This window comes from Balaenoptera borealis (assembly GCF_965194805.1).
Source record: "Balaenoptera borealis genome assembly, chromosome: 13".
Taxonomy (NCBI): domain Eukaryota; kingdom Metazoa; phylum Chordata; class Mammalia; order Artiodactyla; family Balaenopteridae; genus Balaenoptera; species Balaenoptera borealis.
Window position 1 is genome coordinate 8,132,623 of NC_138870.1, and position 17,094 is coordinate 8,149,716.

Below are 17,094 nucleotides of genomic sequence, written 5' to 3' on the forward strand. Positions count from 1 at the left end.
CAAATGGTGCTACCAAAACCAGTTATCCATGTGGGGAAAATGATATAGATATCTGTTACGGGCTGAATGTTTGGTACCCCTTGATTGTTATGTTGAAGCCCTAACAGCCAGTGTGGCTATATTTGGAAATGGGAGCCTCTGAGACAGTAATTAAACTTAAATGAGCTGATGAGGGTGGAGCCCTGATCTGATAGGTTTAGTGTCCTCATCAGAAGAGAGCTCCCCGCCCCTGCAGGGTACACACACACGGTAAGGTCAGGTGAGTGCACAGCAAAAAGGCAGTGTTTACAAGTCAGGAAGTTCTCACAAAAAACCAAATTGGTTGGAACTTTGATCTTGAACTTCTAGCCTCTAGAACTCTGAGAAAGTAAATTTTTACTGTTTAAGCCCCCAGTTTGTGGGATTTGATTATGGCAGCCCTAGCTGATTAATATAATATCCACATGGACAAAAACCAACCCTCTTACATCACACCACAAGCTCAGAAAATGGATTGCAGGACTTCTCTGGTGGCGCAGTGGTTAAGAATCCACCTGCCAACACAGGGGACAAGGGTTCGATCCCTGGTCCGGGAAGATCCCACATGTTGTGGAGCAACTAAGCCCAGTGCCACAACTACTGAGCCTGCGCTCTAGAGCCCGTGAGCCACAACTACTGAGCCCATGTGCCACAACTACTGAAGGTTGCACGCCTAGAGCCCATGCTCCGCAACAAGAGAAGCCACCACAATGAGAAGCCCGCGCACAGCAACGGAGAGTAGCCCCCGCTCGCTGCAACTAGAGAAAGCCCATGTGCAGCAACGAAGACCCAATGCAGCCAAAATAAATAAATAAATAAATGTTCCTTTAAGAAAAAAATGGATTGCAGACCTAATGGAAAAGCTAAAACCAAAACTATGAGTACTAGAAGAAAATATAGGAGAATATCTTCGTGTCCTTTGAGTAGGTAATGATTTTGTAGACAAGATCTAAGAAGCACTAACCATAAAAAGAAAACTGATAAATTGAACTTCGTAAAAATTGAGAACATCTGTTCCTCAAAAGACACCATTAAGGAAATGAAAAGTCAAGCCAGAAACTTAGCAAAATATATATAAAGATATGACAAAGGAATGGTGTCCACAATATATAAAGAATTCTTACAACTCAGTAAGGAGACATAAATAAAATTTAAAAATGGACAAAATACTCAAACAGACTTCAGAAAAGAAGATATATAAATAACTAACAAGCACATGAAAAGATGCTCAACATCATTAATCATCAGGAAAATACAAATTAAAATCCACATACCCACAGAAATTACTGCAACTAGAAAGACTGACATTACCAAGTGTTGGTAAGGATATCAAGCAACTGGAACACTCATTTCCTCCTGGTCGGAACGTAAATTGTTACAACTGTCCAGGATTTTCTTAAAAGTTAAATACACACTTACCTATTTGATCTAGCAATTCTACTCCCAGGTTCTTTGACCAAGAGAAGAATAAAGAAACTCCTACACAAAGAATTGTACACAAATGTTCGTATCATCTTTATTCACAATAGCCTAAAATTGGAAAATAACCCTAAGTCCACCAAAGGATAAATGAATAAACAAATTGTAGCATACCCATATGATGGACTTCTACTCAGCAACAGAAAGAAATGAACCACTGATACACCTAATCATGTAAATTAATTTCACAGGATAGCTGAGCAAAAAAAGCGTCGATGAAAAATTTATCAGTCAATCTAAGAAACAATTGCAAAATTTTATTTGAGGCAAATTCGAGGATTTTAACCCAGAAGAGCATCTCAGAAAGCTCTGAGAACTTCCACCCGTTAGAAGTCAAGACACAGTCTGGGATTTCCCTGGCAGTCCAGTGGTTAACACTCCGTGCTTCCACTGCAGGGAGTGGGCATGGGTTTGGGGGGCATGGGTTCTATCCCAGGTTGGGGAATTAAGATCTCACTGGCTACTCGGCGCTAGAAAAAAAAAAAAAAAGTCAAAATACAGTTTATGTAACCTTTTTTGAGACAGAAGACTGTACATTAAATGAGGTATTGACAGTTTACCTAATCCAGATTTAAGCACCATTGTCGTGCGTGGGTCTTGTGATCCTTTACAACATCAAGAAGGAATGTTATCTTTGAAGGAGTTGTCTTGTTGATGCTGGGAGAATGTTGCTGTTTATGGTTGAGCAGGTATTCCTGCTGATGGGGGAGGTTTGGTCAATGCATAAGGCGGATACACAATGCACAGTGGGGCAAGAGGGGAGGCCAAAGGACAGAGAAGAAATTTTATGTTTAAATTTTTCTTGTCTCGTCATAAATATGAATTTTATTTCACAAAAGCAAACATAAAAGCTTACACATTATATGATTCCATTTGTATGATATTATAGAACAGTCTAAACTAATCTTTAGTGACAGAAATATCAGTGTTTGCCTAGGACGGAGTAGGAGGAAGGACTGCAAACAGACACAGGGGAATTTTCTGGGTGATGAGAAGCTTAAATATCTTGATTGTGGAGTGGATACAAAGGTATATGTATGCATTTTAAAAAATGCATAACAGGAACAGGACACTGATCTAAACTGAATAGTTACATTTTATAGTTGATTATCTTCGACCTCTCTTACACATGATGAATGCATGACAGTCTATCACATGTGTGAGTTCTGAATTTCCTAAAATAATACAGAAGATGGATCAAGCATTCAGTAGGAGTTCTAGTAGAAACTAACTCAAACTATATACCGCCTTACCTATTACATACGTGCCTCTCCAGAGTCTGTCTTGCTGTATTAGTTTCCTATTGCTACTGTAACAAATGACCACAGACTTAGTGGTGTAAAACCATGTAACTTATCTATCTCACAGCTCTGGAAATCAGAAGCACAAAATAGGGTATCACTGGGCTAAAATCAAGGTGTCAAAAGGGCAGCATTCTTCTAGGAGACTCTAGGGAAGAATCATTTCCTTGCCTTGTCCAGCTTTTGGAGGCTGTCCTCATTCCTCGACTCATGGCCCTCTTCAACCAATACCACATCACACATCTTCTCTTTTTTTTTTTTCTCCTCACCCCTGACACATCTTTTTCACATGTCCTTTTCTGACTTTGACTCTGCCTCCCTTTTATAAGGGTCTTTGAGACTAGATTGAGACCAGCCAGATGATCCAGGATAATCTTCTCACCTCAAGATTCTTAACTTAATCACATTTATCACAACTGCACAGTCCATTATGCTATTGTAAGGTAACATATTTATAGGTTCCAGGGATTAGAAGGTGGACACCTGTGGGGGGCCGTTATCCTACCCACCACACATGCCTCACTGAAACACTTGGCTTCTGAAGGACTTTTTTTTTTTTTTAATAAATTTATCTATTTATTTTTGGCTGCGTTGGGTCTTCGTTGCTGTGCAGACTTTCTCTAGTTGCAGTGAGCAGAGGCTACTCTTCGTTGCGGTGCGCGGGCTTCTCATTGAGGTGGCTTCTCTTGTTGCGGAGCACGGGCTCCAGGCATGCGGGCTTCAGTAGCTGTAGCGCAGCAGTTGTGGCGCACAGGCTTAGTTGCTCCGCGGCATGTGAGATCTTCCTGGACCAGGGATCGAACCCATGTCCCCTGCATCGGCAGGCAGATTCTTAACCACTATGCCACTAGGGAAGTCCCTGAAGGACCTTTACTTATGATGAGGCACTTCTGCCCCTTCTTCAACAGTATCACCTGCCACTCCAAACAACTGCCTCATCTTGTCCAGGCTCCAGCTTGATTTCATGATGAAGGAAAGTCTTATATTTAGGGATCAGGTGTAGGGTTCGTTGAATTTGAGACTCAGAGTTCAGGGGCTCTAGATTTGAGACCCTAGAGGGAGGCTTAGGTCTTGAGAGCGACCTCAGTTCTGGGAGTGTGTGTGCTCAAACCCGGAGGAGATTGACTCAGGGTTCAGGCAACAGGAGACAATGGCAATAGGGAGGATAGTATTCATTTTCTCAAGGAAGAAAAAAAGCGGAAGTGGACTGGGCTTAACCTTTACCTTAGCTTCCGAGAAGCAAGAGAAATCACCCGAAACTTGTACACTAATTACCTGACTCAGAGACCAAAGTCCTTTTGCTTTTGCTTCTAATCGTGCTCTTCCCCTTTCCAGCAGAATCTAGGGCAAAGAGCAAAGTAAGGGGAAGTTAGAAATAAATGAATAATAGCTAAAGGGCAAGGCCTCACTGTCTTCACCAGGTAACAATGAAAACATTCAAGTCACGGAAACAGGCCAGTTCTCTCTTCCCTTTCTTCTTCCTCTCTTTTTTCCAATAAAGAATGATGGGTCAGTCTTGCTTTAACTTTAAAGGGAAGTGTTCCTGCATTCTGAGTTATGACGCAAGAACTTTGAAATTTGGATGTTCTCAATGAATTATGCTACAGAATTAATTATCTGCATCATAGGCTTTCTTATCAACCCCCAGCAACTTCCCTCTTCGTCTGCTGTCTGTGCAGTCTAGATACCCAGTATCTGCCTGAGACTCAGGAATGAGTCATCCTCTGCCCAAACAGGTGGCAGTGGTCACACCTGCAGAAACAATGTTCGGGCAGGTTGCTGTCAGCAGCAATTAGCACAATATATAGCTCCAGAGGAAAAAGTCCAATGGCAGTGCAGCATGGCTTCTGACAGAGGTAAAATGGACGGGGGCCTGAAAGCTACATATTCTTGAAAGATGTAAAAACTCTGTGTGTGTGCTTGCGTGTGTGTGTGTGTGTGTGTGTGTGTGTGTGTGTGTGTGTGTGTGTGTGTCCTGCTTCTGTTTGTATCCTTGGACATTTTCCAACTTTCCTATTTATTAATATATTAATATTCTTAAACAGGATTTATTATTATTGTTGTTGTTATTATTAATGCCAACTGTTCACATCCAAAAATGATTTTGATCAGATGGCACTAAAGCAATGCTTGTTTCACCATAATAAAAAATTAAGTAAAAAAAATACAACCGTTAAATAAAAGTTTAAAATAACAGCAGAAGTGATAGCACAAGGGCAAGTTAATGGATAAGTTAAGGTTCCGTTACTTAATGTTAGAAAAATTCGTGGGAGAGGAAAAACACTTCAGGTTGTGGAAGGTAATGATTTTCAGATGAGGTGGGATTTGAACTGGATCCTGAAAGAGCAGAATTTGAATTGGCAAAGAGGAGGAGATTCCAGGTTGATTGACACTGAGAGTTTAAGATAATTTACAAAGATTGTGTGTGGAATATAAAGAATAAATTGGTTAAGATAGAGAAGAGTTTTTGGAAACAATCTGCAGTGAGATTAGAAAGCAAATTTGTTTGTTTGTTTTTAATAAATTTATTTATTTAGTTATTTTTGGCTGCATTGGGTCTTCGTTGCAGTGCACAGGCTTCTCATTCTGATGCCTTCTTGACTGAAAGCAGAAAAGACAGGAAGAAAGGAGGCCAGTGAAAAGACTGTTGCAAGAGTGTGGGCATCATGTGATAAGACAAAATGCAGGTGTCAGTCAGGTTTCAAGAATCAATATTTTTTCTCCATTATATTTTCCCTCTGTTAAAATTCTCTTGTGACTGGTATTTTGGGGAAAAGCGTAAAGACTTTATTTAATTGACATATCTGGGTAATTTCCCTTGAAGGTGGTATGTTTTATCCCTCAAACCACCCCAAGTCATGTAGCTAGTGTTCTTGCCTGGCACCACATGTGTAGATACTGAGAATGTATCTCAATCTCTCTTTCTGAAGTTCTCACTGCTTGTTCACCTCCTCATATAGGTATGGCCTCTGTTTCTACAAGGCCCCCGCTGAGTAGACCAGCTGGTTCAAATGCCCCAATTTGGGGGTTTTTTTGTTTTCGTTTTGTTTTGTTTATTTACTTATTTATTTTTGACTGTGTTGGGTCTTCGTTGCTGCACGCGGGCTTTCTCTAGTTGCGGCGAGGGGGGGGCTACTCTTCATTGCGGTGTGCGGGCTTCTCATTGCGGTGGCTTCTCTTGTTGAGGAGCACGGGCTTTAGGCGTGCGGGCTTCAGTAGTTGTGGCTCGCGGGCTCTAGAGTGCAGGCTCAGTAGTTGTGGCGCACGGGCTTAGTTGCTAGGCGGCATGTGGGATCTTCCTGGACCAGGGCTCAAACCTGTGTCCCCTGCCTTGGCAGGTTGATTCTTGACCACTGCACCACCAGGGAAGTCCCTTGATGGGGACAATTTCTAAAGTCTTTATTGAATTTGTTACAATGTTGCTTCTGTTTTACCTTTTGTTTTTTTGGCCGCAAGGCATGTGGGATCTTAGCTCCCTGACCAGGGAAAGAATTCTCACCCCCTGCATTGAAAGGCGAAGTCTTAACCACTGGACCGCCAGGGAAGTCCCAAAGGCCCCAATCTGAAGTAAGGTCTGAGAAGTGCCCATTCCAAGGTGTTAGCCATCCCCTTTCTCCTCCATCTCATGTCAGATTCCCTGCATATTCTTCTAAGGATGAGAGGTTTATTCTTCATGTTACACTTAGGATAGTATTTACTGACTCTGTCCTCTTTCCTATATATCTTGCTGATTTATCTTTTTGGTCTCACACCCCAGCTAGAACCATTTTCCACCTACAGGAAAGTGTGCCATACACAGTCTCTCTCCATTTAGTACAAATGCACAAATAGACATCACACACACACACACACACACTGTTTAGGAAGAAAATCTTTTCCTCTACCCTCTTAGATTTTGTTCTGGGAGGGGGCACTGCAAATTAAACCGACAAAAGACAGATTAGCAAAAAAGAAGACAAAATTACACAGAGGAATTCACAAAAATGTGACTCAAGGACTTCGGTTAGAATTAAAATGGCTTATATACCATCTTAATAGAAGAAGTGGAGAGGGAGAAGAACACTAATGGGAAAACAAATGACTTTTAGGAAAGATAGACGGGCCGTTAGGAGAATAGATGGAGACAGACTAGTTCGTGACAATGTCTGCGTGGGTGTCTCAATTGGTAAGAGTCAATCTCCCCTGGTTGCCCCAAAGGACAGGATTTATGACAATTGATTTCTTTTGAGTTCTTTTGGGAGGCTCTGCCTGTAGGAAAATAAGGGATTGTGGGGTTGGGGGGCGTGGAGGGGAGTTTATTTTCAAATGTCTTCAGACCAAAATAATTGTTATGCTTCAGTGACACAATCTGGACCCCTCACCACACACACACACACACACACACACACACACACACAGCCTTGGCATCTTCTGTTTTGAAGGTCTTGTGGTTCAAAAATTGCTCCTCAGAGATAAGGTTTGGCTGGGAGACAGGGCAGCCACTTTACCCTCAGAGGGAGCAGTGAATTTTGTGTCTCTCTTTGACCCACCAAGAAGGGGTATCAGGTGGGAACCTTATACTCAGTGTCTCAAACTTCATGGACATCTGAGCTCATTCCAGTTTTTGATATTACAAATAAAGCTGATATGAACATTTGTGTACAGGCTTTTGTGTGAACCTAAGTTTTCCTATCTCTGAGACATGTGCCCAGCAGGGCAATTGCTGGCTTGCATGGTAGTTGCATTTTTAGATTTTTTTCTGAGAAGCTGCAAACTGTTTCCCAGAGTGGCTATGCCAATTTGTATTCCCACCAGCAACGTATGAGAGATCCAGTTCCTCTGCAGAGTACTGTTAATAATCTGTAGTGGATAGTGATGAATTTCATTCATTTGTTCAATAGGTATCTATTGCTAACCAACATGTTTCAGGCAGTGTGATAGGGTCTGAAACAAGATATGTATAATCCATATCTCACATAATTTACACATGTGTTACTATAGGCATGTAATTAAGCAATCATAATACAACATGATCATTGCTATGAGGAAGGAAGTACAGGATTCTATGGGGGCACATAATTTACACCTAAGATCCTCTGAAGGGTGACTTTCCCCCTTTCTTTTTGGAGCCTTAAAGAGGATTACCTGGTTTGATATTGGGCAAATAAATTTCAGTAGAGCCCTTAAAAATCTTGCTTTTCTTGATGCAATGACCTTGTCCAATCCAATTAATGCAGGAGAGATTTTTTTTTTTTTTGCCCACATAGCTTGAGGGATCTTAGTTCCCCAACCAGGGATCCAACCCTCACCCCCTGCAGTGGAAACAAGTGGGGAGTCTTAACCACGGGACCGCCAGGGAAGTCCCAGGAGAAAATCTTTTAACTGCATTTTCTGATACGGTTTGTGGGTTTGAAGAATAGAGCATTTTTTCCTAGTAATTCAGTTCGTATATGGGTGTTATCTGACATGATCATCTGTTGGTCAACAGGTCCTTCAGCTGGAGATGCTACCTTGAGGTAAGAATTATACTATCATAGTGTACATTTAATTCAACCAAGAATAGATGGATATTTAAGAGCTGGAAGACTATAGCTTTCCTTATCGTTCCTTACTTATTCCATGCTCCCATTCTTTCTTTTGCCTTTTCTAACTCTATTCTCTATGATTATTATTGCTTTCTATATCTTTGCTCCTATGGCTTTTGGTTTCTGTTGAAAAAAATTACCTTCCAGCTTTGTTCTGTTATCGTCTTACTATTGTTTTTCTCTCTTTAAATCACAGGTTTTCATAGGCAATAGTGAAAAGTCCAGTGAACTCATTTGTCACTTTGATTTCATCTTCTTATTCTATACTCTATGCCATTTTCTAGACATTTTTTTTTTTTTTGGCCACACCACCTGGGTTTCAGAGATCTAAGTCCCCCGACCAGAGATTGAACCCAGCTCCCCAGCAGTGGAAGCGCGGAGTCCTAACTACTGGACCGCCAGGGAATTCCCTACACCTATTTTTTTTTTTTTTGAAGCTCCAGGAGAGCAGAGATTGGTTTTATTTTGTTCATGGCTGTATCCCCAGGTTCTAGAACACATAGCAGAGCATATACTAGATTCTCAATAAATGTTTGTAGAATGATGGACATAATAAATGAACATTTTGCACAGTTTTCAAAAAAAACCAAAAACAAGTAAAGGCATCTGGGGAGGCTGGGTCTTGCCTCCCTGGCGCCTAGACCTATTTTTATAACAGGGAAACTTTTGTCAGGGAACATATTATCTCATGATGGTTGGAAGGATTGATTTACATAATAAACAAAGTGATTCTTTAGGAATGAGTGGAAAATATGAGGATGTAATAAACTTATGACTCAACCATATTGCAAAGAAGAGTCCTCAGCATAATTCTGAGTCACAGCTTTGACCCGCCATGAGGGTGGGTATCTAAAGATGCCCTTGAGAGAAATTTGAATTTCTTTCTTATGAGGAAATAGTATACAGAATTGAATGTGGAAGAATCCTGAGGCTAAATTAGTCTCTTATCAGAGTTGGTAATAGAATCCTCTTGGCAATTTGAGGCTTCCACACCTGAAAAAAATCTAGCTAGAGTCCACTGAGGAATAATGAAGATTAATGAGTGGGACAGGTCACCTCTAAGTGTGAGATAGAAAGGTTAGAGGGAATTCCCTGGTGGTCCAGTGGTTTGGACTCGGCGCTTTCACTGCCGAGGGCCTGGGTTCAATCCCTAGCTGGGGAAATAAGATCCTGCAAGCCTCACAGCATGGCCATAAATAAGTAAAGTAAAAGAAATAAAATAAAATAAAATAAGATTAGAATATAATGAGAAAAGTTTAAAAGAGGAACAAGGACACACTTATACCTGAATTCAACACCACCAAGCAATGGTAGAGAGAGTGGTAACCAAATAACATGAGTTGGGAAAAATCTCTTCACTATGTTTGTGAGAGAAACTCTAATAATCCAAACGGATCTCCCCAGATAACTTTGAGATACAGAATAGAAAAAAAAAAAAGTTTCCTGAGATGTCATGTTTTAAATATTTATTTATTTATTTAGGCTGTGAAGGGTCTTATTTGCGGCACGCGGGATCTTTAGTTGGGGCATGCGGGCTCTTAGTTTCGGCATGCATGCGGGATCTAGTTCCCTGACCAGGGATCGAACCCCGGCCCCTACATTGGGAGCAAGGAGTCTTACCTACTGGACCACAAGGGAAGTCCCTGAGATGTCATGTTTTAGATCTGCCTGATCCAGAAGGAGAAGATGAAATTATTTCTAGGGTCCCTCAGATGATGGCATAACAACACAGGGGTGCTTTTTTATATTTCAGGAGAAGAATTGAACCCTGGGAATTTGAAGTCTCCTTTGACCCCCGAGAACTCTGTAAAGAGGCCTGTCTGCTCTATGAAATCAAGTGGGGCAAGAGGCAGAAGGTCTGGCGACACTCGGGCAAGAACACCACCAAGCATGTTGAATGCAATTTTATAGAAAAACTTATTTCAGAAAGACATTTTCCCCCATCCGTCAGCTGCTGCATCACCTGGTTCTTGTCCTGGAGTCCCTGCTGGGAATGCTCCAAGGCTATTCGGGAATTTTTGAATCAACATCCTAGAGTGACCCTGGTTATTTACGTAGCACGGCTTTTCCAGCACATGGATCCGCAAAACCGGCAAGGACTCAGAGACCTGATTCACAGTGGTGTGACTATCCAGATTATGGGACCCCCAGGTGAAAACAATAAACCAGGAATCTTAAGTCTTTATTAGAGACTGTGGTGGTGGTGGTATGTTTCTAGGCCAGGAGACTGATTACCCCAGACCAGAAGTCTCAGAAGTAAAAGTCCAAGATAACAGGAGAAAGGACCAGGTCTGAAATTCATAGCAAGGAAAGCATCAAAGATATGACTCCTTTCCCCACTCCTGTCACTATGGCCTCTGTGCCATCTTCAAATGAACGGCTGAGTTCCTTTAAGGGATTCTGGAAGAGTCTAGCCCTTCTCCAGCAGTAAATAGGCCAGAGGGATTTTATATATGGTACTTTTAAAAAAAATAAATAAATTAATTTATTTATTTTTGGCTGTGGTGGGTCCTCGCTGCTGTGTGCGGGCTTACTCTAGTTGCGGAGAGTGGGGGCTACTCTTCGTTGCGGTGCACGGGCTTCTTATTGTGGTGGCTTCTCTTGTTGCGGAGCACGGGCTCTAGGCGCGCCAGCTCAGTAGTTGTGGCTCACAGGCTCTAGAGCGCAGGCTCAGTAGTTGTGGTGCACGGGCTTCGTTGCTCCGCAACATGTGGGATCTTCCCGGACCAGGGCTTGAACCCATGTCTCCTGCATTGGCAGGCGGATTCTTAACCACGGAGCCACCAGGGAAGCCCCATGGTATTATTATTTAATAATAATAATTATTATAATTTTTATTATTTTTAAGTTGGGCTCTCTTTTATTTTTTTTTTAATTTATTTATTATTTCTTTATTTTTGGCTGCATTGGGTCTTTGTTGTTGGGTCTTCGTTGCTGCACACGGGCTTTCTAGTTGCGGCAAGCGGGGCTACTCTTTGTTGTGGTGCGTGGGCTTATTGTGGTGGCTTCTCTTGTTGCAGAGCTCAGGTTCTGCAGCCCAGGCTTCAGTAGTTGTGGCACACGGGCTTAGTTGCTCTGCAGCATGTGGGATCTTCCCGGATCAGGGCTTGAACCTCTGTCCCCTGCATTGGCAGGTGGATTCTCAACCACTTCGCCACCAGGGAAGTCCCAAGTTGGGCTCTCTTTAACTTTCTGTTGTATGTGTTGAGTGAACCAAGATTTGTGTTTCCTTAGAGTATGATTACTGCTGGAGGAATTTTGTCAACTACCCACCTGGGAAAGAAGCTCACTGGCCAAGATACCCCCCTCTGTGGATGAGGCTGTACGCACTGGAACTCCACTGCATAATTCTAGTAAGTTACTATAAGGGAAAAAGATTCTGCTGCAAAAAGAAGCATCCATCTTCAAACTTCTCTCCTGATTATGTTGACACATACTCTTCTCACCATCACTTTGCCATTTATATTGACATTTAGTTATTTACCTGACATCTTTAAAAATGTGAGAACAAGACAATCTCTTTGTGGGAAATAAGTGGGAGAAAGGAACGGATAAGCTGGTCTAAGATGTATGTGGACTCCATAGTAGTTAGATTTCATCATCATCATTACTGTTGTTGTTACAGCACATACTTGTTACAACGAACTGCACATATTCTTCTTTCCCTTATTGGTGTGTGTCATCTTATTGAAGGAATGTAGGTGTCCCATTTGTATTCTCTTGCAAGTAGTTCAGTGGTCTTTCAAATGATGTTTTGAAATGTTTATGAAATATTATCCTAACTTCTTTTTTATTTCAGGGTCTCCCTCCCTGTTTAAAGATTTCAAGAAGATGTCAGAATCAGCTGACCTGGTTCAGACTTATTCCTCAAAATTGCCATTACCAAATGATTCCACCCCATATCCTTTTGGGTACAGGGCTGATACAACTTCCTGTGACTTGGAGATGAATAGAATGATTTCTTGTGTATATACTGTTTCATGAACAGGAACTGATGGCCCACTAAAGAGTGAGTACCATTAGAATCGAGAAATTTTAAGTTTGCATTTCTATACACTAACAACATGTTATCTGGAAAAGAAATTTTTAAAAAAATCCCATTTATAGTAGCATGAAAAATGATAAAGTACTTAGGAATTAATTTAACCGAGGAGGTGAAAGATCTGTACACTGAAATCTACAAGAGAGATTGAAGAAGACACAAATAAATGGAAAGACATCCCATGGTCATGGATGGAAGAATTAATACTGTTAAAATGTCCCTACTATACAAAGCCATCTATAAATTCAGTGCAGTCCCTATCAAGATTCCAATGGCATTTTTTACAGAAATGAAAGAAAAATCCTGAATTTCATATGGAACAACAGAAGACCCTGAACAGCCACAGCAATCCTTATGTATCTGAAGGAAATGAAATCATTTTCTCAAAGAAATATCTGCACTTCTGTGTTCATTGTAGCATTATTTACAATAGCCAAGACATGAAAACAATCTAAGTATCCACCAACAGATGAATGGATAAAGAAGATGTGGTATATACACATATATACACACACAATGGAATATTATATAGCCATAAAAAAGAAGAAAATCCTGCCCTTTGCAACAACATAGAAGAAACTTGAAGGCATTTTGCTATTTGAAATAAGTCAGAGACAGAAATACTATATGATCTCACTAATATGTGGACTCTTAAAAAAAAAAAAAAAAAACAACTGACCTCATGGAAAGAGACAAGATTAGTGGTTGCCAGGTGGGATCTTAGTTCTCTGACTAAGGATTAAACCCAGCCCTCCCTCGGCAGTGAGAGCGCAGAGTCCTAACCACTGGACCGCCAGGGAATTCCCGGACAAACTTTCAGTTTTAAGATGAACAAATTCTGGGGATTTAAGGTACAGCATGATGATTATAGTTTATAACTGTACAACTGAAATTTTCTAAGAGTAGTCCTTAAATGTTCTTACCACACACAAAGAGGTGTAAGTCTGTGCGGTGATGAACGTGTTAACTCACCTTATTGTAATAATCATTCTGCAATATATACATATATCAAATCATTACGTTGTACACCTTAACTTAGTTGGGCTTCCCTGATGGCGCAGTGGTTAAGAATCCGCCTGCCAATGCAGGGGATACAGGTTCAATCCCTGGTCTGGGAAGATTCCACATGCTGCGGAGCAACTAAGCCCGTGAGCCACAACTACTGAAGCCCACGCGCCTAGAGCCCGTGCTCTGCAACAAGAGAAGCCATGATGATGAGAAGCCCACGCATTGCAGCGAAGACCCAACACAGCCCAAAATAAAAACAAATAAATTAATTAATAAAAAAAAAACTTACACAATGTTATGTCTCAATTATGTTCAATAATACTGGGGGGGAAAAAGAGATTAAAACAAAAGAGTATAGAAATTTTCACAAATAACAGTATCACGGATAGTGTTGTCTACTGCTGTATCACAAATTACTGCACTACTTTGCAGGCTTAAAACAACAATAAATATTTACTGTGTCACAGTTTCTCTGGGTCAGGAATTCAGGAATCACTTAGTGTGTTGGTGTCTCAGGATATCTTAGGAGGTTGCTGCCAAGCTGTCAGCCAGGATTGCAGTCATCTCCAGCCTTGACAGAGGCTACAGAATGTGCTTCCCAGGTGGCACACACACGTGGCTGCGAGTGGGCACCCGTGGATAGTGGGAAGTCTCAGTTTTTCATCATGTAGGCCTCTGCACAGGGCTGCTTAAAAGTCCTCATGACTCTGTGGCTGGCTTCCTGCAGGGCAAGTGGCCTAAGACAGACCAGGGCAGAAATTGCCATGTCTTGGAATCGTACACTATTTCTTCTGCAGTGTTCTTGGGTCACACTGGCCAGCTACAATTCAATGCTGGGTGGGGGGAACCACACAAGGACTTGAATCCCAGGAGATGAGAACCATCGGAGGCCGTCTATGGATTTGACCTGTAGGGACATTTGCTGTGACTTCAGGACAAATAATTACATGGAGCCAATTTCTCAGAAGACGCTAAAGGGAAACAAAGGACAAAGTAGCATCTAAATACAGAAAAGGGTTATTTCTCACTCCCGTTGCAAGGCTAATGCCATTTGGGTGGAATGTTTTTGTTCCCTGCAGTTACTCAGGGACCTCATTTTCTACCATCTGGTGACTCCGCCATCTCCTATGGCCTTGGAGTCCTCTGCTGAATTCTCTACACTCAGCAGGCCCACAGGAGAGAGAGAGAGAGACAGAGGCACACAGAGAAGGAAAGCATTAAAGCAGTGTGAAAGGGTTTTTTTTTAGAATCAAGGACTGGAAATGGCAAACGTCACTTCTGAGCTGACTCCTCTAAGCCAAAATCAGACCAGTGACCCCACCCAGCTTTAAGGGAGGCTACAAAACACAGTCTAGCCATGTGCCCTGGAAGAAGAGGAAATGGGGTTTGGTCAACACATGACGTGTCTGTACAAGGAGGAAACTAGGAAACAGAAACCTTATGGCCAGGGTCAGATAGGCAATACCACGGCAGAAATGAAACTGAAAGGCAGTGTGCTTTTTTTTTTTTTTTCCTTTCCTTGGCATTCAGGATATGCTGGTAACCAAAACATGATCGCTTTTCATAATGGCCTAAGGCTGGTCAGTCATTTGCCTGGCTTGCCTTCCTGGGTTGGCATGCGGATAAGGCAGTCTTCTCTGGGGGGCATAAGTAGGGGCTGGCACCTTATTAGATGTCTGTTTGAAGACTGTCTATGCATATTTAAAAACTGCTGTGATGGGAATTCCCTGGTGGTCCAGTGGTTAGGACCCCATGGACTCTCTGCTTTGTGCTGCTGGGGGCCTTGCTGCAAGGCCAAAAAAAAAAAAAGAAAAGAAATAAAAACAACTGTTGTGAAAGATACCATTTACTCATTCTTATAAAAAATGGATATTAGGAAAAAAACCCTTCAAAGACAGGATGCAGTTTCTCACATGTATTTTCTTTTATTATACAGAAAGAATAGTGCAAACCATTACTTTTTTTTTTTTTGGCCATGTGGCATGTGAAGTCTTTGTTCCCCGACCCACGCCCCCTGCATTGGAAGCGCGGAGTCTTAACCACTGGACCACCAGGGAAGTCCCACAAACCATTAATTTTTTTTTTTTTACATCTTTATTGGAGCATAATTGTTTTACAATGGTGTGTTAGTTTCTGCTGTATAACAAAGTGAATCAGCTATACATATACATATATCCCCATATCTCCTCCCTCTTGCGTCTCCCTCCCACCCTCCCTATCCCACCCCTCTAGGTGGTCACAGAGCATCAAGCCAATCTCCCTGTGCTATGTGAAGACTCCTTTGTTTTAGTTCTCAGGAGGCTGAGAGCCAAGTTTCATATACTACATCTGTTGCTTTGTCTCATATGGAATGTATTCCTCCAAGCTCGGCACCCCAATCCCTTACCTTTTGTCATTTTATTCTTGCTATAAAAGTTTTTACTAATTTGACTATTAAATTTATGATTTGGGAAGTTGGTATGAATAAGTCATAAAAATGTGAATGATAAGCAACGTAAGAACTACATGATAAAATTATGGGACAATATAGGAAGGACCTAAAATTTGAAATAAATAGACAACATTAAATAATTATATGCCTATGATCACTATATTTCTAGAAGAAAGATAAATCTGGTTTGACCCTTGACTAATCTCGGAGGTAGATATACATTTTCTCAATATTGAAACCCTTCTCTTGCCTAAATACTTCTGATGCTTTTACTTTCTGTTCTTCTGAGCCTTCTCACATCCACAACTCTCATCAAAATGATCCCTGTACTATTCTATCATCTCCCAGTTCTGCTTCATACTGAATCCACTTAATTTGCCTCATCCACCTTTATATCAACAGTGCCTAGGTTAGTGGCTAATAGAGGACCTGTCGTCTATAGCAGTCAATTATCAAAAAATAAATTATTTGTAGGTATTAAAGGTAACATGAGAGAGTACAAAGAACACTGTCTGCATGTCAGAAAACCCCAAAATGTTCATAGCACTGTCATTTAAACGCTGTAAACGTGAATGAGTATGTTAACTTGTCTGAGCCTTAAATTTACACATCTAGGGCTTCCCTGTGGTGCAGTGGTTAAGAATCCATCTGCCAATTCAAGGGACGCTGGTTCGAGCCCTGGTCCGGGAAGGTCCCACATGCCGCGGAGCAACTAAGCCCGTGCGCCACAACTACTGAGCCTGTGCTCTAGAGCCTGTGAGCCACAACTACTGAGCCCGTGTGCCACAACTACTGAAGCCTGCGCGCCTAGAGCCTGTGCCCCGCAATGAGAGAAGCCACCACAGTGAGAAGTCCGCGCACCACAACGAAGTGTAGACACCACTCGCCGCAACCAGAGAAAAGCCTATGCGCAGCAACAAAGACCCAAAGCAGCCAAAAATAAATAAATAAAAATAAATTTTAAAAAATTTACACATCTATAAAATCTGGATGATTATGGCTTAAGGAAAAGGAAGACTGAAGCCAGAAACTTCCATTTCTCTCTATTGAATTAGTTATCTATTGGTGTATAACAAATCACCCCAAAACCTAGTGGCTTACTCAAGACACATTTATTATCTCACAGTTTCTGCATCAGGAATTTGAGAGTGACTTAGCAGAGTGGTTCTTTAATATTTATTTATTTAGTTGGTTGCACCGGCTCTTAGTTGTGGCAGGCAGCCTCCTTAGTTGTGGCAGGTGGGCTCCTTA

The 17,094-nt window shown here is 41.6% G+C and overlaps 1 protein-coding gene across 2 annotated transcripts; it reads left to right on the plus strand.

The window, feature by feature from the left end:
• The first annotated feature begins 244 nt into the window (after positions 1-244).
• APOBEC1 (apolipoprotein B mRNA editing enzyme catalytic subunit 1) lies at positions 245-13,078 on the plus strand. 2 transcript variants are annotated; one of them, XM_082349268.1, is made up of 5 exons: positions 245-4,654; positions 8,266-8,293; positions 10,116-10,513; positions 11,597-11,715; positions 12,162-13,078. In XM_082349268.1, exons 1-5 carry the CDS (start codon positions 4,639-4,641, stop codon positions 12,309-12,311), a joined length of 711 nt encoding a protein of 236 aa, XP_082205394.1. In that variant the 5' UTR covers positions 245-4,638; the 3' UTR covers positions 12,312-13,078. The 2 variants fall into 2 exon arrangements, with proteins under 2 accessions (XP_082205394.1, XP_082205393.1); XM_082349267.1 differs by lacking the exon at positions 245-4,654 and adding an exon at positions 6,640-6,963.
• The last annotated feature ends 4,016 nt before the right edge of the window (positions 13,079-17,094 follow it).